The sequence below is a fragment of the Meles meles genome, chromosome 13 (assembly GCF_922984935.1).
Source record: "Meles meles chromosome 13, mMelMel3.1 paternal haplotype, whole genome shotgun sequence".
NCBI lineage: Eukaryota > Metazoa > Chordata > Mammalia > Carnivora > Mustelidae > Meles > Meles meles.
In genome coordinates this window covers 31,091,108-31,114,641 of record NC_060078.1, presented here as the reverse complement: position 1 = coordinate 31,114,641, position 23,534 = coordinate 31,091,108, and the positions used below count along the sequence as shown (strand labels likewise).

The following is a 23,534-nucleotide window of genomic DNA, read 5'->3' as shown; positions in this document are numbered from 1 at the left end:
GGAGGAAAAAGAAAGTAAACTCAAGTTCACTCATGTAGCTGAAGGTTACCATGTAAAATCCAGGAAGGGTGGGACTCTCCATTTTATTTAATTTAAATAAGGAGTTGATTAAGGGCAGCGTGGGAACTTTTGACGAATAATTCACTAAACTTTTTCCTGGATTTAGTGTTGGCCCCGGAATCCCTCCATAATAGGGATTTACAGAGGTGACCCTAGAGTTTGAAGGTGGAGGGATGATTGGGGAATTGTCTTCAAGCAGTATTAAAACAGTTTTTAGGGGCGCCTGGGTGGCTCAGCGGGTTAAAGCTTCTGCTTTCGGCTCAGGTCATGATCCCAGAATCCTGGGATCCAGCCCCTCATGGGGCTCTCTGCTCAGCGGGAGCCTGCTTCCCTCCCTCTCTCTCTGCCTGCCTGTCTGCCTAATTGTGATCACTCTCTCTCTCTGTCAAATAAATAAAATTTAAAAAGAAAACAAAAAACCAGTAGTTTTTATTTAGGTTATGTAATGGTCATATTTGATGGCCATTATGGAAGACCATAGCCACTCCTTGACTTTGACACTGGCTAAAGTAACTTTTTATCAGACAGAATTCTCTGGGACTTAAGAAATAACAATAATTAGGAACAACAATGTAATTACATAATTGTAAGGGTTTTTTAAAATCACAGATTTCTTAGCACCTTTCCTTAGAGGATTTTTTTTTTTTTTTACCTCTGTAATGTTACATTTGCCAGAATCTTTAAAACTGATAGTGGATGGGGCGCCTGGGTGGCTCAGTGGATTAAGCCGCTGCCTTCGGCTCAGGTCATGATCTCAGGGTCCTGGGATCGAGCCCCGCATCGGGCTCTCTGCTCCGCAGGGAGCCTGCTTCCTCCTCTCTCTCTGCCTGCCTCTCTACCTACTTGTGATCTCTCTCTCTGTCAAATAAATAAAAATCTTTAAAAAAAAAAACAACTGATAGTGGAGGGCACCTGGGTGGGCTCAATTGGTTAAGCATCTACCTTCTGATGATGTCGTGATCACCCCCCCCCCCCCCCCCCCCCGGAATCAAGCCACATGGGGGCTCTGCAGGGAGCCTGCTTCTTCCTCTCTCTCTACCTGCTGCTCCCCCTGCTTATGCTAGGGTGCGCTCTCTGTCAAATAGATAAAAATCTTAAAAAAAAAAAAAAAAGCAAAACCAAAGAAACAAAACCTGATAGTGGATAGCATTGCAGAGTCACAGGTGACTCTGAAGGCGGGGGTGGTCGCTGCTCAGTCTTTGCTATTCCACCTTGGTTTTAAATGTGAAGGGATATTGTATGGACTGACTCTTAGGTTTCTTAAAGAATAGTAAGGAAGTTTTGAAATTACTTTTTGGACATGGTAGTTAGATCTTTAGAATATAGAAATTACCTGTGAAAGTGTTGTTGGAACTTGATTATCCTTAAGAAATACAATATTCTAACATGGTTCCTGGAACATTATTAAGACAGTAGGGTTTTATAATTCAGCAAGTTCTCCCCGAGCCCAATTATTTCATTAGTTCTGTAAGCTGTTAATTATGTACGATCAGTCCAGTACAATTTGATCCCCTTTTATATACCAGTCACTGCTAGACTCTGGGGATATAAAAAAATATAAGGCAGCCTCTGCCCTCATTGTAGAGGCTCGTATCTGTTAGGCACCCAAGAAAAGCACAGGATGAATACTTAACCCAGTCTTGGAGGGGTTAGGAAGGTAAAGTATACAACCAGTTTTTCTGGTGTGGGAATAAAAAATGTCTATGTCACTCTTCTGGTGAATGGTGTTGATAATGGAGGGAAGCTCTACAAGTGTGTGCAGGGGGGTATCTTTTTTTTCAATTTTATTGTAAACCTAAAATTACTCTAAAAATTAAATATTTTTAAAAATGTGTGCTTAATGCATCTGGAAATACAGATAACAAAAAAATTAGTAATAACTTTTTCTAATTCATTTTGCAGAAAATGAAAAAGGACAATATATATCTCCATTCCATGATGTTCCAATTTATGCAGATAAGGTAAGATGTCCTCATTTAAACATAGTCTCTTTACTCAGATCAGTTAGTTCTATATGAATTTTCGTATAGGTCTTAATAAAAGCTTAAAATGCCTCATTGTGCTGTGAGTTAAAGGTACATTGACTGAATAAGAAGTCAGTCTTAATTCCAGATTACTTGGCTAAAGAAGCAAGTATAAACTGGGGAAGGAATAGAGGAACAGACACAAGCTGCCTTGGTTTAGGAGCGCCTGGGTGGCTCAGTTGGTCAGGTGGCCGGCTTTTGGTTTCCGTTCAGGTCATGATCTCAGGGTTCTGGGATCGAGCCCTGCATTAGGGTGGGAGTGGGGGGGTCGGTTTCTGCTCAGCAGGGAGCCTGCTTCCCTCTCTCTCTCTCTCTCTGCCTGCCTCTCTGCCTACTGGTGATCTCTCTGTCAAATAAATAAATAAAATCTTAAAGAAAAAAAAAGAGCAAAAATAAGCTAGAGTATTCAGTGACTACAGGAAAATTCAGTAATTTTAATGGATTGGTAGAGTTAAGATGCATAGTGTTAATAAAGGTTAAGTCTGTGGGCTTTTTCTCCTTTTTTTTTTTTTTTTAAGAGAGAGAGCTGGTATGCAAGTGGGAGAGGGTGGAAAGAGGCAGAGGGAGTAGGAGAGAGAATCTTAAGGAAGTTCCACGCCTAGTGTGGAGCCTATTGTGGGGCTCCATCTCACGACCCTGAGATCATGACCTGAGCCAAAATCACGAGTTGGATGCTTAACCAACTGAGCCACCCAGGGCGCCAGGTCTACAGACTTTAAAAAGAGAGGTCTGTTCCTATGCTCACCAGTGAGCTGAAGAAACCGTACAAATTTACCACAAATTGGTAAGAATCTTACTTTGCTAGGAAAAAATGTCTACAACTATATATTCCAAAGTTTTGTGATCCTTTGGAGGTAGAATTGCTAGTGACTCTTTCTGTTTTTATTTTCATTTTGCCTTTTTATATTTTCTAGTCTTTTTACAAAGAGTGTGCATTATTTGTACAAATTAAACTTTTTTTTTTTTTTTCATTCATAGCTTGTTTTAGATGGCCTTCCCAATAGTAGAAGATTGTAGTGTATTTAGGAACCAACACAAGGACAAATGTCTGCTTCCTTTTTATACCTTTAAAAATTCTTTTTGGGGCACCCAGATGGCTCAGTCTATGGTGCATGTGACTCTTGATCTCAGATTGTAAGATTGAGCCCCACATTGGATGTGGAGATTTTTTTTATTAATGACCTCATCATGATGGAGTTTAAACAGTGCAGGGGCACCTGGGTGGCTCAGTTGTTAAGCGTCTGCCTTTGGCTTCGGTCCTGATCCTTTGGGTCCTGGGATCGAGTCCTGGATCAGGCACCTGGCTCTGCGGGAAGACTGTTTCTCCCTCTCCCACTCCCTGTGCTTGTGTTCCTTCTCTCATGGTGTATGTGTGTGTGTGTGTGTCTCTCTGTCAAATAAATAAATAAAATCTTAAAAAAAAAAAAAAGAAAGAAAGTAAACGGTGCAGACCCAGGGGTCCCTGCTGAGCACGGCTCCCACACCTCTGGGGGTGGGCCCCTACTGACTGCCCAGGCCTCAGTCAGAAGGCTTCTGCTGTGGCTCATCCTGGAGACCCCAGACCTCCCACACTTAGCAGAAGAACAAATTGCTGGGGCGCCTGGGTGGCTCAGTGGGTTGGGCCGCTGCCTTCGGCTCAGGTCATGATCTCAGGGTCCTGGGATCGAGTCCCGCATCGGGCTCTCTGCTCGGCAGGGGGCCTGCTTCCCTCTCTCTCTCTCTGCCTGCCTCTCTATCTACTTGTGATCTCTCTGTCAAATAAATAAATAAAATATTTAAGAAAAAAAAAAAAAAAAAAAAGAAGAACAAATTGCAACCCAGACCCCAGCCAGAGAGCCTGGGATCCTAGAAGCCGCACGCCGCCAGTAAAAGAGGGAGGGAGAATTGGCAGCAACATCCAGAACCTGAGTGGGAAGTGGAGGGGTGGGATATTGTGTTTTTTTGTTGTGGTGGTATTTTATTAAATTTTTCCTTTTCTTTTCCTACTTATTTTGATGGACGCCGTCCCTGGCTGCCCTGGCCTGTGCTCCTGTCAGGTGTGTCTGGTGGGGAGGTGCCCCAGCCCAAGACTTCAGGGTTTCTGTTTGGGTCTAGTTTAGACCAAACTCACGTGGTGCTTCTGAGCAGCCTGCCTGAGCTGGGCTCCTCCTGGAGACAGTGGAGCGCATAGCTGGAGGCCAATTATGTGCCACAGTTATAGAGGGACCTCTAAATTGGCATGGTTTTCCTGTGGGATTCTGAAAGTTGTATTCAGAAACTCATTTGTTACATCTGATTTCCTGGGAATTGATAGGAACTGCAGGATCCTTCTTCTTGAATTGGCATTATTTGGTTGGCTTGATTATCTGACTGGTGTATAATTAACATATATATATATATATATATATATATATATATATATATCAAAGTACTTTACAGTAACCTCTCATGCCATTTTGAGTAGTTAAGCATATAAAATGATGACTGAAAGTTTATTGATGGTAACTTGACATATAGATGTGCTAAGGAAGAAAAATAATTTCTTGACACAGAGCTGGTTTTTTTGTGTGTCTTAGTCCGTTTGGGCTGCTGCGGCAAAATACTGAAGACGAGATAGCTTATCCACAGCAGAAATTATTACTCACAGTTCTGGAGCCCTTAGGTCTGGGATTAGGGTGCAAGCATGGTTGGGTGAGGGCCCTCTTCTGGTCATGGACTTCTAGCTATGTACTTATGTGGAAGAAGGGGCCAGGGATCTCTCTGGATCCTCTTCTTCTTTTTTTTTTTTTTTTTAATTTTTTTTAATTTTTATTTTTTTATTTATTTGACAGAGAGAAATCACAACTAGGCAGAGAGACAGGCAGAGAGAGAGAGGAGGAAGCAGGCTCCCCGCGGAGCAGAGAGCCCGATGTGGGGCTCGATCCCAGGACCCCAGGATCATGACCTGAGCCGAAGGCAGAGGCCTTAACCCACTGAGCCACCCAGGCGCCCCACTCTGGATCCTCTTCTATAAGGCTCTAACCCCATTCATGAGGGCTCCAGCCTCATGTCTTAAACACTTCCCAAAGGTCCCACCTACTATACAATCGCCATTGAGAGTTAGGATTTCAGCAAATGAATTTTGCGAGGGATACAAACATTCAAACCATCGCTATAAGAAACTGGACAATATTCTAGCCAGCGATCATGTGCTCCTAGCAGTTGCGATGCTTAGTTTTTCCAAAATAGGGCACAGAGACTACATTTTGGTGCTGTGTAAAACATCTTCACTCAGATTATTCTGCGACTCCTTGAAGTCTTTGTGGGACTGATTGTGGCAATAACGTGGGATTGCGCAGTGAAGACTCAGCCTTTGCACCACCTGGGCGGGCTCAAAAGCACAAGCTCTTGCAACAACTCTGGATTTCACCAGTGGTCCAGACCTCAGTGACCCTTAGCACTTGAGAGTCTTGTCTGAGAAGCAGGAAAGAGTTGTTTTGTTTTTGAGGAAGTTTATACAAAACACAAAGAAGGGTGTGGTACACAGAAATTATTTTGGATTACAGCCTAAATAAAAGATCTGATTAATTCCATTGGTTAGAGAATGTGTGATTTTTAATTCCAGTGTGATTAAGTTTATGTAAATATATTTTTATGTGTGTGGCTGTAGACTTTATCTCTAATATGGTCAGTCATTTGAGGAATGATGATGAGGGAATGTACCTTTCAGACAACTCTGTCAGCTCTACTAAGGAAAAATGCCCGAAGGCTTATATTGGGAACATATGTAAATATGGAACTATGTTTCCTTTTTCCTCTTCTAAAAGAAAGTCAAGCTGGGGCGCCTGGGTGGCTCAGTGGATTAAGCCGCTGCCTTCTTGTGATCTCTCTCTCTGTCAAATAAATAAATAAAATCTTAAAAAAAAAAGTCAAGCTTATAATAGGTTGATGCTTCAGAAATTTAACAGATTTTTTTTGTAGTTGTGTATCATTCTTTTTTTAAAAAGATTTTATTTATATGAAAGAGTGTGAGAGAGCATAAGCAGGGGGTGTGACAGAAGGAGAGGGAAAAACAGGCTCCCCCCGAGCAGGGAGCCTGACAAGGGGCTCTATCCTAGGACCTCAGGATCATGACCTGAGCTGAAGGCAGATGCTTATCCTAGGACCCCAGGATCATGACCTGAGCTGAAGGCAGATGCTTAACTGACTGAGCCACCGAGGCACCGTCTTTTTTATCTTTTTTAAAGATTTTATTTTGGGGACACCTGGGTGGCTCAGTCGTTAAGCATCTCCCTTTGGCTCGGGTCATGATTCCAGGATCTTGGGATCGAGCCCTGCATCAGGCTCTCTGCTCATCTGGGAAGCCTGCTTCCCCTTTCCCTCTCCCTCTGGTTGTGTTCCCTCTCTCACTGTCTCTCTATCAAATGAATAAATAAAAATCTTAAAAAAAAAGAAGATTTTATTTTTAAGCAGTGTCTACACCCAATGTGGGGCTTGAACTCACAACCCCGAGATCAAGAGTCACATGCTCTACCACCTGAGCCAGCCAGGCGCTCCTGCAACTATGTATCATTCTTAACTTTCTAGAGAAATCTTTGGAGGGGGTATACTCAAGTGGATGCTTTGTGGATAACTCACTTCCTTACAGGGTTTGTATTGTTTTGAATTTTCTATTCCTTTTTATAGAGAGCTCCTTAAATGGAAATTTTTTAAATGTCGCTGAATTAATAATTTAAATATCGTCTTCTTCCTGAACTTTGTATGTATATGGAATGGGTTTTCTGGATTTTTGTTTTGTTTTGTTTATCTTTTGGTTTCATGTTTTCTAAACCAAAGTTAGAACTGGGAACAGATGTAAACTGATGGTAATTAAACTTAATCGGCATGTCATGGGGCACCTGGGTGGCTCAGTTGGTTAAGCAACTGCCTTCGGCTCAGGTCATGATCCCAAGGTCCTGGGATGGAGCCCCATGTCGGGCTCCTTGCTCAGCGGAGAGCCTGCTTCTCCCTTTCCCTCTGCCTCCTACTCTGCCAGCTTGTGCTCTCTTTCTCTCTGTCTAATAACTAAATAAAATTTTTAAAAAATTTTTAAAAACTTAATCGGCATGTCATAACTGAGAATAAACTGCTATCTCCCCGCCCTACCCCTGCCCCAGTGAGCTTGCAGGTGACTAAATTTTGAAAACAGATATTCTAACCATAATCTCTGTGGTCTGTCAACTTTGTCAAAAAGATAAAGTTGGGATGGATGATTAGATATGTGTATAACATACAGCCATGCCTGGCTTTATAGGAAAGTCTCAGTAAACAATAACCAAACAAAATGGTTATTTCTTTAGCCTTTCAGAGCTCTATTTTATAGAGTAAAAATCACTGAATCGAGAATAAGGAATGTAGATTTTAGTCCTGGTTTTGCTACTAACTGGCTTTACAATATTGAGCAGGTTACTTCCCCCCTGAGTAGTGTTAATCTTGGTGGTGTTTTTAGATTACATTCTGCACTGATGTTCCGTGATTCTGTGTGTATGGCTTATTGATGAAGTTTTTGTTTGTTTGTTTTTTAATATTTTATTTATTTGACAGAGAGAGAGAGAGATCACAAGTAGTCAGAGAGGCAGGCAGAGAGAGAGGAGGAAGCAGGCTTCTCGCTGAGCAGAGAGCCCAATGCAGGGCTTGATCCCAGGACCCTGAGATCATGACCTGAGCCAAAGGCAGAGGCTTTAACCCACTGAGCCACCCAGGCGCCCCATGATGAAGTCTTATTTAAGATCATTGTAGAGGCTCCTGGGTGCCTCAGTTGGTTAAGTGATGGCCTTCGGCTCAGGTCAGGATCCTGGAGTCCCAGGATTAAGCCCCAAATTGAGTTCCCTGCTCAGCAGAGAGCCGAGCCTGCTTCTCCCTCTGCCCCTCAGTTTGCTTGTGCTCTCTCTCAAATAAATAAAATCTTTTAAAAAAAAAGATCACTGTGGGAAAAAAAAAAAAGGTCAAAAAATATTGTTACTTGGGCACCTGGATGGCTCAGTCGATTGAGTCTCCAACTCTTCCTTTCCTGCTCCAATCGTGATCTTAGCGTCTTGGGATTGAGCCCTGCCATGGGCTTTGTGCTTAGGGGGTGTCTGCTTGTCTCCCTTTCCCTCTTCCCTCTTAGGAGCACACCAGCATGCTCTTTCTCAAATAAATAAATAAATCTTTAAAAAACATGTATTGTTAACTATTTGTTGAATGCTTCTGTGCTTAGGTACTATGCTAAAGCCTTTATGTGGATTATATCATTTAGCCATCATGTCATGTCATTCTCTGAGCTGGATTCTTTCATTAGCCCCCTTGTCAAGGATCAGCAACTAGAATTTCTAAGTGACAGTGGCAGGCTTGAAACCCAGGCATTCTGACTCAGAACCTGTGTTTTTTTAAATTGATTAATTAGTTAATTAATCAACTTGAGAGAGAACAAGTGAACAAGCGGTTGGGGTAGGGGGCAGAGGGTGAGAGAAAAGCAGGTTCCCTGCTGAGCCGGGAGCCCTGGATCCTGACCTGAGCCCAAGGCAGAGAGTTTAACCGACTGAGCCACCCAGGCATCCCTCAGAAACCTGTGGTCTTAACCACTGTGCTATATACTTCCTTGAATGATTATGTGTGTGTGGTGGATTTTACTTTGTGCCTTTTATATTTTCCAAATTTCCTATAGTAAATATCTGTTTGATAATGCAGAAGAAAAGGTTTACTTTATTTATTTAAGCTTAGAATTCAAAGGACATGCAAAGAACTTTCTTCCTTTGGATAGGCTCTGAAGTCTTCTAGTCCAGGGATTCTTGGTGACCTCCAGGCCCTGAAATGGCCAGGATGGATTTCTGAGGTTCTGTGAACTCTATGACACTACATTTTGGTGTATATGTGCATTTTTCTTGGGAAAGGTTCTGTGGTCAAAATTGTTAGTCATTGGGGCGCCTGGGTGGCTCAGTGGGTTAAGCCTCTGACTTCGGTTCAGGTCATGATCCCAGGGTCCTGGGATCAAGCCCTGCATCTGGCTCTCTGCTCAGCGGGGAGCCTGCTTCCCCCTCCCCACCTGCCTGCCTCTGCCTCCTTGTGATCTCTGTCTGTCAAATAAGTAAATAAAATCTTTAAAAAAATTTTTTTAGTCATTGAAAATCATAGAAAAGTTTGACAGTTGGAAATGTAGTCTTTTGCTTGATTTTATAAAGAGAAGAAGGTAAATAGATATGGTTATAATATCTGTTTTTAAATTTTAGTTCTATTAATCAATTAATCAATCAACCTTTAATTAAAGTTCTCTTAAAGCTCATCTGAATGGGGGTGGATAGGAACTTATTCTTAGTTATGACACATCAGTTAAGTGTTTTGTTTTTTTAGGATTTTATTTATTTGACAGAGCACAAGCGGAGGGAGCAGCAGGCAGAGAGAGAGAGGGAGAAGCAGGCTCCCCACTAAGCAAGGAGCCTGAGCCCGATGCAGGCCTCCATCCCAGGACCCTGGAATCATGATCTGAGCCAAAGGCAGACACTTAACCAACAGAGCCACTGAGATGCCCCTCAAATAGACTTTTATCATTTGTCAATGAAATAATTAGAATCCACTTACTTTTTCTTTTTAAAAAATTAAAAAAATTTTTCAGCTTTACTGAGGTAGGATTGACAAATAATCATGTGTTTACGGCATACAGTGTGATGTTCTGATGTATGTATACACTGTGAAATGATTCCCCCCGATCAAGTATACTGACCCCTTCATCACTTCACATACTTACTTTCTGCATGTGTGTCGAGAATACTTAAGATCTACTGTTTTAGTAGATTTCATTAAACCATGCTTTGCAGTAAGATCTCCAGAACTTAATCGTCTTATAATGGAAAGTTTGCATCCTTTGATCAGCATCTCCCCTTTTCCTCTAGCCCCGGCAACCATCATTCTACTCTGTTTTTATGAGTTTGACTTTTTTAGATTCCACTTAAAAGTGAGATCAGACAGTATTTGTCTTTCTCTGATTTAATTCACTTAGCATAATGTCTTGCACGTTCATCCATGTAGTCACAGTGGCAGGATTTGGATTTCCTTCTCTTTTAAGCCTGAATAATATTTGTGTGTGTGCGTACACATGTATTTATGTACATATGCAACATCTGTTGACGGACACTTAATTTGTTTCTGTGTCTTGACTATTGTGAATAATGCTGCAGTAAACATGGGAGTGCTCTTCAACATTATGATTTAATTTCTTTTGGATATATACCCAGAAATGGGATTGCTGGATCATGTGGTAGTTCTATTTTTTGGGTTTTGAGGAACCGCCATACAGTTTTCCATAATGGTGCACTAATTTATATTCCCACCAACGGTGCACAAGGAGGAATCCATTTATGTTTAATAGCTTAGAGTATATCCTGTAATCAAAAAACTAACTTTGGGGCACCTGGGTGGCTCAGTGGGTTAAAGCCTCTGCTTTCGGCTCAGGTCATGGTCCTAGGGTCCTGGGATCGAGCCCTGCATCGGGCTCTCTGCTCAGCAAGTAGCCTGCTTCCCTCTCTCACTGTCTGCGTCTCTGCCTACTTCTGATCTCTGTCTGCCAAATAAATAAAATATTTCAAAAAAAAACACAAAACTTTGAAAAAACCTAAAACTAAGGGTTAAGAGTCATTGTTACTTGGGGAGCACTTAATAAGGTATAATATCCTTAGAAATGATGAAATCTGGTACACCTTTTTAAAAAAAAAATTATTTATTTGACAGAGATAGTGAGAGAGGGAGCACAAACGGGGGAGCTGGAGAGGGAGAAGGAGACTCCTCGCTGAGCAGGACCTCCCACCCCCCAATGCAGGGCTCGATCCCAGGACTTTAGGATCATGACCTGACCTAAGCCACCCAGGCACCCCTACACCTTTTCAAAAGCCCTTTCTGGGGCTGGAACATTTCCTTATTCATTATGTGAGCTTTTCTGATAGGGATTTTATATCCCAAAATTATTCTAGAGGTTAAGAAAAAAAAGGACAAGCTGCCCTTGTATTTTATTAGCCTCTTGCTTGATGTCTAATCTGTAGATATATTTAGGAAAAAAATCTGCTCTAGCACCGTTTTCTGCCAATTTTATTGCAAAACAGAAAAATAAAAGGAAGGATGATGGAATCAGAGAGTGATTCTGTATTTCTTACAATTTACTTGATTGTAAATTTACTTGATTCCTGAAAGTATCCAGAGAAAAACATGATGGGTCAACTTGAAAATGCTAATTTAAGCCACTTAAGTAATTTTGCAGTATAGCATGTCATGTTCAGTAGGCTTCAGATCCGGTGTTGGAAATAGATCGTAAGTCATGAAGTGTTCAAAGGTCTCCCAGTAAAGACACATTTAACTTTACTCCTAAGATTCAGGGATGGCATATAATTAAGAGCATGTTCCCTATATGCACATACTTACTTTAGTAGTAATAGCCTACCAAAAAGCTACAGCCTGTTCATTAGTAAACAACTCATTAGACTACTAATTTGACCCACAAGAAAAATAACCAGTTTGGAGGTGAAACGTATGGATACCATACTACTGTAATATTCCTGTTTAATCAGTGAAATTAAAAGACTAATCAAGATAGAGGTCACATTTCTTCTATTCCTAAAATACTTCTGTTTAAAATCTTTTTGATTTAGGGGTACCTGGGTGGCTGAGTCGGTTAAGCGCCTGTCTTTAGCTCAGGTCATGATCTCAGGGTCCTGGAATCAAAGTCCACGTCAGGTTCCTTGCTCAGCAGGGGGCCTGCTTCTCCTCCCTCTGTCACTCTGGCTTGTATGCGTGGGCCGGCGCTCTCTCTCTCTCTCTCTCTCTCTCAAATAAATAAATAAATAAAATATTTGGAAAAAATAAAATCTTTTTTATTTAATGGAGTGATGTAATTAATTTTAGCCTTAAGTTTCTAATCTCCTTAGAGTCTGGACACCTTTAACATTGACATTCTTATTGATGAAATGATCAGAAACCTGGGAAATAAGACTGACTGTTATGTGTTGACTTTGGGAAGTCAGAGCTGAAACTATGTTTGCCTTTCCTCTGCCTCCTACAGGATTGTCAAAACCATCAAACTAGGGGTGGAGGTTAGTACCTCTTCCTTCCTTCTTCTGAAACTGTAAGGAGCTGAGAGCTTGATGCCAGAGTAGGGATTTAGAATCAGAGCATAATAAAGTGGAGAACAGAGTTCCAAGCAACTCTAACAATGGGGATAATTAGCCCACAGACACAGGATTGAGCTAAGTCATAGTTGAAACCAGTTGGGATTAGAGAAAAAAGGCATGAATTTGTGGTGGTACGAAATATCCTAAAATCTTGTCTCAGTATTTTAAATGCATAAATGTTGGAAATGTAAGAATGTATGATTTTTTCCATTTGTTAATTGTAGAATCCCCCAAAACATAAGATTGACCATCTTCAGCATTTGTTAAGTGTACAGATGGGTGGTGTCGAGTATGTTCACATTGTTATGCAGCCATCACCACTCTTCATCTCCAGAATTCTCTTCGTTGGCAAAGCTGAAACTCCCCCCACCCCCACTCAGACTCCCTGGCAGCTAGCCTTCTGCTTTCTGCCTCTATGAATTTGACTTCTTTAGATACCTCATGTAAGTGGAATCATACGGTGTTTGTCCTTTTGTGACTTGCTTATTTCATTTATCATGTCCTCAAGACTAGTGGTGAATAGAATAAAAGCTCTTTTAACTCCCTAAAAGTCGGATCTCCAAATCAGGTTGTTCCTGTGTGGAGGCCTCAGGCTGGGGACAGCTGGAGGGGCTTCCATAAACCTGGGTGAGGGATCTTGTCTGTGAAATGAATGTTTAGCACATTTTCAAGGGTTCATCCACGTTATAGCATGTGTCAGAATTTTCTTCCATTTTTTGGGGTGCTTCTACATTTTAGATTTTGTGAATAATGCTGCTAGGACATGGGTGTACAAAGACCTCTTGATGACCCTGCTTTCAGTTCTGGGTATATACCCAGAGGTAGAATTGCTTGATCTATGCTAATTTTATTTTTAATTTTTGGGGGAACTGCTGTTTTCCACAGTGGCTGTACCATTTTACATTTCTACCAACAGCACACAGGAGTTCTAATTAGAATGCATAGTTTAACAGAGAAAGTGTTTCCAGCAATGGAGTAATTAGTTGGATTTCTTATATTGCCCTGAAAGGCCTGAGGATCACTGGTCCCCTGAACAACTCCCCGAATTGTAGCCATGGTATCTAGGAGAAATAAACTATTCTTTAGTAATAGTTCCTGCTAAAGAATGAAGCTCCTGTTGTATATCGAAATACTTAAATAAAACCTCTGTTGTGATAATAATTGGAGAGGATGATTACTAAAAGCTATAAGCTCATTGCTTTTAAAAAAGATACAGTAATTGCTATGGCATCTCTGTGAACATTCATTTTACAGACAAGATCCCTCACCCAGGTTTGTAGACATTGTGGACACCCCTCCACCCTGAAGCTGTCCCCAGCCTGAGGTCTTCACACAGAAACAACCCGATTTGGAGATCCAACTTTTAGGGAGTTAAAAAGAGCTTTTATTCTGTTCACCACTAGTCTTCAGTGCTTGGAAAAGTAGCAGAACAGTGGCACTCAATGATTCATTATTTGTTGAAAGAAAATGAATGAATCGGCTCTGAGGCTCTTTATAGGATACTCCTTGCTATTTTTTGTCCTAGCTAATTTCTTTCTTTCTTTCTTTTTAAGATTTTATTTATTTATTTACAGACAGAGATCACAATTAGGCAGAGAGACAAGCAGAGAGAGGAGGGAGCAGCCTCCCTGCTGAGCAGAGAGCCCAATGCGGGGCTTGGTCCCAGGACCCTGAGATCATGACCTGAGCTGAAGGCAGAGGCTTTAACCCACTGAGCCACCCAGGTGCCCCTGGCCTAGCTAATTTCTAAAAAGCACCAAACCGTCAGACACTTGGAATTCTTCTGTTTGCAGTAGAGTTATCCTACCATTTTCAGAAAGATATTTTCTTCCCTATAATGTTGGTTCATTCTTTTTTTGTTGGTTCATTCTTTCTTTTCTTTGCCTGCTTGCTTCCCATTATAGTTACGTAGGTTTGGAATATTAGGTGATGTGGTTTTTGAGGATCTATACATACTTTTCATTTAATTCAATTAAAGTGCTTAATATAGTTACCAAATTTCAAATTCTTATAAAAGCTCTATCTCTATCTCTATCTCTATAAAAGCTTTATCTCTATTAGGTACTTTTTCACTTGAGATAATTTATTCACTTGGTAATGTTTTCTTTAAAAAAATTAACCGATCTCCTTGGTTTTTCGTCTTAGCTACTCTTTTATGTGGTAACAGCTCCATCTTGTGAACCTTTAGGATATTGCTGCTGAAAACTGAAAAGTCCTGACTCATTCATAAACGCAAAGATCTTCCATTTTAATACCTGAGGAGTGGTATGAGATGGACATAGTTATCGAAAACATATAGTGCAGAGAATGAAATTTAATCAAGGATTAGGTCTACCCAAGAACAATGTATTACTTTTTCTAAACCACACAGTTATTACTTTACAGGGATAGAGTACTTAGACAGTCCTGGATTTAAATATCTCTAATTTTTTGTGAGTTTTATGTTATATCAGGTAGGCGTTAAGAGGCTTGGAGCAGAAATGTGTGAAAAGCGTTAGTCTTCCCCGGTTTGACCATGAGCTTACATAAGTGACAGAAGTTTTAGACCGTGAACTCTAGCTTTTCTGTTTGATTAAAAGGAACAGCAGGATAATTATTGGCTTAAAACCGTTGCCTTACTTCCTTGCAACTTACCAGTTCACTTTTCTTTTTCTTTTTTTTTTTTTAGATTTTATTTATTTATTTGATAGAGAGCGGGAGTGAACACAAGCAGGGGGAAAGGGAGAAGCAGGCTCCCTGCTGAGCAGGGACCCCCAACTTGGGGCTGATCATGGCCTGAGGTGAAAGCAGTCGCTTAATGTACTGAGCCACCCAGGCGCCCCTCAGTCCCTGTTTTTGATGTGAGGTAGCAGAGAAGTAGTGCTAAGAAGTGTGTAGCTAAGTGATTTTCATTTGAAGTCCACTTGTAAAAATACACATTTTATAAAAGAACAATTGCAGATTTGGCTTCATGTGTGCCTTTTGCAGAAGCTGTAAATAGAAAAACTGCATTTGAAGTTTTATTCCTTGGTGAAAATAATTTTCTGACCATTTAGAGCTTGGTTTAAGGCTGTAAACTAATTACAGTAGAACTACCATGGGTTAAAATATTTTTGGAACTTTATGTGCTCTTCCATGTCAAATTTCTTGTCTTTTTGAGGAGTACTTGATTTTTTAAAAAACATTTAAGTTGGGAGAAAAATGTGGGTAATCAAGTTGATTGATTTTGTATGAGGCTAAAACTAAAGTATGACAAAGTAATTAAATGGACTTGGGGTTTATCTTACAAACTGCCTCTGAAATCAGAGTTCCAGAAGCATCTTGAACAACTGCAGTGCCACTGGGGGAAGTGAAGAGCCTTTGGAGATGATCGCTTTGAAGATGGCCTTCCTCACACATCCAAGTTTTGTTACGTTTAAAAAATTCTTTCTTTATAGGAACATTCTTACCTACCCTCCAACATTTTATTTTGAAAAACTGATTATGTTTACTGAAACATACAAAACAGTTGAAAGAATTATACTACAGACAAGCACATCCCCACCACCTTGATTCTACAGTTATTTTGCATATTTGCTTTATCTCTTCATTCATTAGTCAGTCTGATTTTTTGATGAAATTTGTTGAAAGCCCATTGACTTCAAAGGTCCAATCCAATGAACACTAACTTTGGAAGAACTAGGGTGTGCTTACTTAAGTAAGAGAGTCAGTTAGCTCCTGTGACCCGCTCCATTCTGTTTTTTTCAGGATGTGTTCCACATGGTAGTTGAAGTACCACGCTGGTCTAATGCAAAAATGGAGGTACGTATCCTCTTATGTTGATAATCAGACTTAGGATATTAATTTTGACCTAACCAAACTGATTTGCTCAAGGGTTCAATGGCTGAGGTCGAAGATTTTCTTGTTGCTAGTCCCAGTCTGTTTTCCAGTTGGATCTCCTGTTGCCTGCCAATCTCTCACTTGAGCTCCAACTCATTTACTGTTTGCAAATATGCCATGAACTTTCTCCTTCTCCACGACTTTGCTTCTGGCATTCTGGAAGCCTGGAATTACCTTTTCCCCTGTCTTGTTCCCCAAAAGTTCATCACTGACTCCTCCACAGAGTCAAACAGGCTTTCTTTAGTTGCCCCAGCCACCTGTGATTTTATTGAAATTTCTGTTGTATTTTGTTCTTTCTGATGATACCTAATAGGTTTGGCTTTTTGTTGTAGATGTTACATATTTTATATCACTTAAACTTTTTGACTGTAACCACATTTTGTATATATTATATACTCAAATATTTGAATAAATTTAAATGTCTTAAAGGAAAGTTTAAGTTGGATAATATTTATTTTGCCCTTTTACTAAAAACCTTAAAACATTTATCAAATGTTAGGATTTATTCCAGGTAACTTAGTTTTTGCTTTCTGGAATAAGTAAATTTTTTGTTTGTTTGTTTTCCCTTCTATATACCTCAAATAAATTATCCACTTAAAGGCTGTTTATGGAATAATTTTTATATCAAATCATTAAAATGTGAGAGGTAAAGTAAGTCATTAAAGTGGAATTAGGGGATGTGTAGTCCTTAATTCATTTCCTTAAATTCTTATCTGAGGGGCGCCTGGGTGGCTCAGTGGATTAAGCCGATGCCTTCAGCTCGGGTCATGATCTCAGGGTCCTGGGATCGAGCCCCGCGTTGGGCTCTCTGCTCTGCAGGGAGCCTGCTTCCTCCTCTCTGCCTGCCTGCCTTTCTGCCTACTTGTGATCTCTGCCTGTCAAATAAATAAATAAAATCTTAAAAAAAAAAAAAATTCTTATCTGAATAGTATTTTATATTCAAATATACAATGACTTGAAATTTTTTATTTCAGATAGCTACAAAGGACCCTTTAAACCCAATTAAACAAGATGTGAAGAAAGGAAAACTCCGTTATGTTGCAAATTTGTTCCCTTATAAAGGATATATCTGGAACTATGGTGCCATCCCCCAGGTATGTCTCTGATTGCTCAAAATGTACTTTTTAGCTTATAAAAAATTAACCTACTGCTGCTAGTGAGAAAAATTTAAACACAAGCAGAAAGTTTTTGCTATAGATGTTAACAACATGAGTAATTATAATACTTTCTTGAACAACTTATTTCCCAGATAAACTGAAAGATAAAGGTTTACAATGTTTAAATTCACATTTGAAAGTTTATTCTTTTCTGAAATCTTTATTTTTCTATATGGACTGGTTTCTTTACAGAATGAGTAGCAAACCCATTATAAGAGCCTATATGTATATATAGCCTAGTGGCTGAAAGCACTGATTTTTGGTACCACATCCCATGTCTGCTGTTTGGCTCACCTAACTTGCCTTTCTTGCTTCCTGAGACCTGTCTTCCCAAGATATTATTAGCACTTAGCTCTTATGGCTATTGAACCTTGCACATGGAAGCTTTTATGCTGAGAGGCCTGATTTCTTCTTACTGCCAGTCATTTTGTGGTAAAGTAGTAAATGGGGTTCTGTTTTTCTAAGCAGCCAGCACTTTGAGGAGGGAGGCTATCTGCACTGTTTATCATGTTGTCCCCAGCACCATGCCAGTGGGTATAGTAGGTTCTTATTTAATATTTAAGTGAAGAGCCACTAGAATCATGTCTATTATGAGTAAATGATGGCTATTTAATTCCAATTCAGTAGGCTAATGCCTGTGGTACTGAATGATTTTTGCACGAAATACTCAATTTTACTCTTTTCCTGTTGATAAATGGTTTGTTTTTATTAGGCAGTAAGTCTCTTAAGTGCAGTCTACTGTGAAACAGTGTGAAAGTTACCAGAACATAGACCACACTTCCCGAGCTTGTTAGGTGATCACAGAGTCGTTTGTCTGCCTTTATGGCACCTCACTTCTGCATTTCAGTTGATTTAGTAGTTAGCCTCAAAACATCATCCCTTTGGGAAGACACTGCGGAAAGACTTACTCTTCTGGAGGCTGGATTTGGCTTTGTTGCATCCAGTCTTCCTTTATGCCCCTTCACTTTTCTGTTTCTGCCTTTCCTCCCGCTGAGTAGGCGAACAAATCTGAGAAGTAGGTTCTAGATTAGGGGAGCAAAGAACTAGAACAATAGCTACATTTTAAGCTTGTAGACCAGCCGCTCCTCTGTGAGATGCTCTACAAGGAGTCAGGGAATAAAGCCAGCAACTGAAAGCTCCAGAAAATCCTGATTAATAAACCTTTCAGTCTTGGATCCTGGTCAGTGATGACCCTTGCCACCAGAACATCTCATTTCCATTTTAGTACTATTCTCTCCCCGCCTCTGTTGTGGAAATTTGTTCTAAGGAAAATCTAGTTAGAAGATCGTGAGCACGAAGAATGCATCAAATGTACTTTACTTTTAATGTATTTTTTAGGTAAATATTTGGTTTTGTATTTGTGTTTGCGTGTTCTCTCGGCTGTTAGGTGGTTGGTGTTTGTTTTATACAGCATGGTTATTGGGAGCCTCACTGGCTCCTAGTCCTGTGACTCTTGATCTCGGGTCGGGAGTTCAAGCCCTCACACTGGGTGTGGAGATTGCTGTAAATAAATAAATAAACTTAAAAAAAGGAAAAAAAGATCATTCTCTGTTTTATTTATTTATTTATTTATTTAAAATTTATTCATTTAACAAAGAGAGACACAGCGAGAGAGGAAACACGAACAGGGAGAGTGAGGGGGGGAGGAGCAGGCTTCCGGAGCAGGGAGCCCGATGTGGGGCTCAATCCCAGGACCCTGGGATCATGACCTGAGCCGAAGGCAGATGCTTAACCACTGAGCCACCCAGGTGCCCCCATTCTCTGTTTTAAAGCTTAAAGTTAGTTTAGCATATACAGCATAGCATATTTAGCATAATAGAGCCCTAGCAGTTAATTATAATTATTGTGCCCAGTGAAGAGTCTTAGATGTGAATAAAGAATTTCTTAAAAATGGGAAGAAAAGGGGGGGCGCCTGGGTGTCTCAGTGGGTTAAAGCCTCTGCCTTCGGCTCAGGTCATGATCTCAGGGTCCTGGGATCGAGCCCTGCATCAGGCTCTCCACTCAGCGGGGAGCCTGCTTCCTCCTCCTCTCTCTGCCTGCCTCTCTGCCTACGTGTGATCTCTGTCTGTCAAATAAATAAATAAATCTTTTAAAAAAAAATGGGAAGAAAAGGGGCGCCTGGGTGGCTCAGTGGCTTAAGCCTCTGCCTTCGGCTCAGGTCATGATCTCAGGGTCCTGGTATCAAGCCCCGCATCGGGCTCTCTACTTGGTGGTAAGCCTGCTTCCCCCACCCCTCTGCCTATTTGTGATCTCCATCAAGTCAAAAAAAAAAAAAAAATCTTAAAAAAAAAGAGAAGAAAATAGCTGAAGATTCATGTTTTTGCAGAAAGACTCATGGGATATGACCTTTTAAAGTCCAGCACAGTCCACTTTCTCAGTAACATGTGTAGGAGTGATACACTCTCGGCCTTATTATTGTTATTACTTTTTAGACTTGGGAAGACCCAGGACACAATGACAAGCACACTGGCTGTTGTGGTGACAATGATCCCATTGATGTGTGTGAAATTGGAAGTAAGGTAATGGCTCTGAAATATTTTTCTGTAGTGTTAAGATGATAGTCACGAGGTATACAGAGTTCATACTTTAAAAAATATTGTGAATAAAATATGAGTATTAGCGAAATAATGATGTCTCTTTGATAAATTAACAGCTTCTGGTTCATCTAAGCATTTGTATACTATAATCTGTGCATTGAAACCTAGTCTAGAAATGTGTGTACATATGCATGCGTGACTGTACACACACGTGGGAGAAGTAGGGGTTTTCTGCATGCTTCAGAAGGCACATGACCAGTCAGTAGGTGAAGAGTACCCGGAGGCAAATTTCATCTCAGTGCAGGGCAAACCTTGCCTAATGAACTGCCCCATGCCAGATAAGCTCATGAGAGGGAATTTCTTTATCATGGTGAGAATTTCTTTATCAAGTAGGGCTGCTCTAAGATTATGACTACAGTTATATTTCTTTATGATCTGTCTCAGACTCAGGGAAATAGTTAACTGAAAAGAAAGCTGTCATTGATGTTTTTAACTCATAAAGTTAAGTCATATTGTATGACTTGCCTAATTGACCCGAGGGATGGGGGGCATAGAATTCAGTGATCCATCACTCACATACAACACAGGTACTCTCCTTAATACCCATCACCCTTTTAGCCCATCCCCCACCTACCTCCCCCCCCCCCCCCCCAGCAACCCTCGGTTTGTTCTCTATCGATAAAAGTCTCTTATGGTTTGTTTCCTTCTCTCCTTTTTACTTTTACCCCTTCCCATATGTTCATCTGTTTTCTTTCTTGAATTCCACATATGAGTGAGATCATATAGTATTTGTCTTTCTCTGACTGACTTATTTCAAGAAAACACATTTAAATATGATTTTGAAACATTATGGAGGATGTATTCTTTGGCACAATCAGTGACAGTTCAAAAAATATGAATTATCCTGAACCATGCTATTGCTTAAGTAATGAGGGTAATAGGTAATAATAGGGAATAATAGTAATAGTAATAAGGGTACCTATTTTCAATTTTGATAGGACTGACAGGGATTTGCTTGTTTAGCTTTTTAAAAATTGCTCAGAGGAACAATTTTAAGGTAAGTTTGCAAAAACTTGGCATCTTCCATATTTCTTGTTATCTGCCAAGTAGAACTTTTCTTCCAAAGGTTCATTCTGTAGTATTGTCCTGACTGTGGTTATTGACTCTCAGGTATGTGCAAGAGGTGAAATAATTGGGGTGAAGGTTCTGGGCATACTGGCTATGATTGATGAAGGGGAAACTGACTGGAAGGTCATTGCCATTAACGTGGATGATCCTGATGCAGCCAATTACAATGGTAAGGAAATCTGAAGATCTGATCTATGTCTAAATCTTATGCACCACCAAACTTAACCTATGATGATAGAATTGCCTTCAGGAAGCGATAAGCAATAAGCCCATGCTTCAAACTGTTAAAGAATGGAGAAGCAAGGGATGCCTGGGTGGTTCAGTCGCTTGAGCAGCTGCCTTCAGCTCAGGTCATGATCCCAGAGTCCTTGAATCAAGCCCCGCATCTGGCTCAGCAGAGAGCCTGCTTCTCCCTCTCCCTGTGCCTGCCGCTCTGCCTACTTGTGCTCTCTCTTTCTCTCTCTGTCAAATAAATAAAATCTTAAAAAGAAAAAAAGAGTGGAGAAGCATAACATTGGACAAAGCATTGTTACTGCACATAGGGAACTTCCTAATAATTAACTTAAAATTAACTAAACTTTCTCCTTCATTCCAGGAAAGAAAAAATCTGGTAGTTTGTGTTGACTGTTTTCTCTCTTCCTTCCATACATACTAGCATTTACTTGCTCTATTTATTTATTTAAAAAATTTTTTTATTGAGCTATGATCTGCATACCATAAAATTTGTTTTAAAATATATAATTCTGTGATTTCTCATATATTCACTCAGTTGTGCAAATATCACCACTATCTAATTCCAGAACATGTTTCCCACCCTAAGAGGAAGCCCCATAACCATTAGCAGTCACTCCCTGTTCCCATTTCCCGCTGTCCCTGGCAATCACGAATCTATTGTGTGTCTTTATGGACTTGCCTGTTCTGAACATTTTGCTCAAGTGGGATCGTATGATAATGTGTCTGTCTGGCTTCTTTCCTGTAGCATCATGTATTCAAGTCTCATTTACATCACAACACATATCAGTACTTCATTCCCGCCCCCTTTTTTTGGTGGTATAATTCACCTAACACAAAGTTCACTGCTGTAACAGTTTTAAAGTGTATAGTTTGGTGGCATTTAGTACATTCACAAGGTTGCGTGACCATCAGCACTGTCTAGTTTCAGGATATTTCATCACTCCAAAGGAAGATGCTACCTCTATGTGGTCACTCCCTAGGCCCTTCTCTTCCCCGGCCCTGGCAGCCACTAATCTGCAATCTGTCTCCATGGATTTTCCTATTCCGGATATTTCATACACGTGGAATTTCACACACATGTGGCTTTTTGTGTCTGGTTTCTTTTACTTAGCATAATGCTTACTAGGTAGGTGCATTCATGCTGTAGCTCGTATCAGCACTCCTTCCTTTTTATGGCTGAATTCTATCCGTTGCATGGATCTATGCCACATTTTGTTTATCCATTGATCTGTTGATAGACATTTGGGTTGTTTTTGGCTGTTAGGAATAATGCTACTTCTGTGTACATTCCTGAACAAGTTTTTATGTGGACATATGTTTTTAATCCTCTTGGATACAGATACTTAGGCGTGGAGCTGCTGAGTCATATGGGGACTCATGTTTAACCTTTTCAGGAATGGCCAAACTCTTTTCCAAAGCAGCTGCACCATTTTACAGTCCTGCCGCTGGCCATCAGTGTTCTAATTTCTTTACTTCCTTGCCCACTTGTTACCTTTTTTTTTTTTTTTTCATTATAGCCTTTCTAGTTCTTTATGTATTCTGGATACTAGACCTTTATGAGATACATGATTTACCTGTATTTTCTTCCATTTTGTAGATTGTCCTTTAATTTTCTAAATGAAAGCACTCAAGTTTTCCATTTTTGTGTGATTTATCAATTTTTCTTCCGTTTCTTGTACTTTTGGTGTTGTATCTAAGAAACCATTATTTCTAGTACAAGGTCATAAAGATTTATACTGATGTTCCTTTCTAAGAGTTTTATAAATTTAACTCTCACATTTAGGCCCTTGATCTGTTTTATATTAATTTTTGTATATGGTATGAATGGGAGGCCAGCATCATTCTTTTGGATATGGAGATCTATTTGTCCCAGCACCATTGTTGAAGACTATTCTTTCCCCCACTGAATTGTGTTGGGATTATTACTGAGAATCAGTTGGCCATACATGTTTGGGTTAGCGCTATAATCTGATTGTCTGAGTCCTTTTTGAAAAAGAAATGTTTATACCTTGTAACTCTATCTTGTTTTCATGACTATTTTTATATTAATCTTGTCTGTAGTTAATGATCAAACCCATTTTCATTATTGAATTAGTCTTCTCTTGCCTGTCTGAAATGGGTCTCACTGGACTAAAATCAAGGTGTCAGCAGGATTGTGTTCCTTCTGGAGGCTCCAAGGAAAAATATTTTTCCTTGCATTTTCTAGCCTCTGAAGGCTGCCCATATTCCTTGATTCATGTCCTCTCTTCAAAGCCAGCAACTGCAAGGTAAAATCTTTATCACCCTCTTCCCTGACTGACTCTTCTGCCTTCCTCTGCCACAGAAAGACCTTTAGGATTAAGCCCAGCCAGATATCCCAGGATTATCTCCCAGTTTCCAGATCAGCTGATTAGCAACCTTAATTCC

General features: G+C 40.2%; 1 protein-coding gene across 4 annotated transcripts in view; it reads left to right on the top strand.

Annotated features, from left to right (window-relative positions):
* Window positions 1-23,534, top strand: part of PPA1 (inorganic pyrophosphatase 1) — a 37,052-nt gene that overhangs the window by 1,261 nt on the left and 12,257 nt on the right. For all 4 annotated transcript variants that reach the window (XM_046027497.1, XM_046027499.1, XM_046027498.1 and 1 more), the window contains 5 exons: window positions 1,963-2,021; window positions 15,941-15,994; window positions 17,047-17,166; window positions 19,662-19,748; window positions 20,937-21,063. In XM_046027497.1, the coding sequence (XP_045883453.1) occupies window positions 1,963-2,021; window positions 15,941-15,994; window positions 17,047-17,166; window positions 19,662-19,748; window positions 20,937-21,063 (447 nt within the window). The remainder of the gene's footprint in view (window positions 1-1,962; window positions 2,022-15,940; window positions 15,995-17,046; window positions 17,167-19,661; window positions 19,749-20,936; window positions 21,064-23,534) is intronic.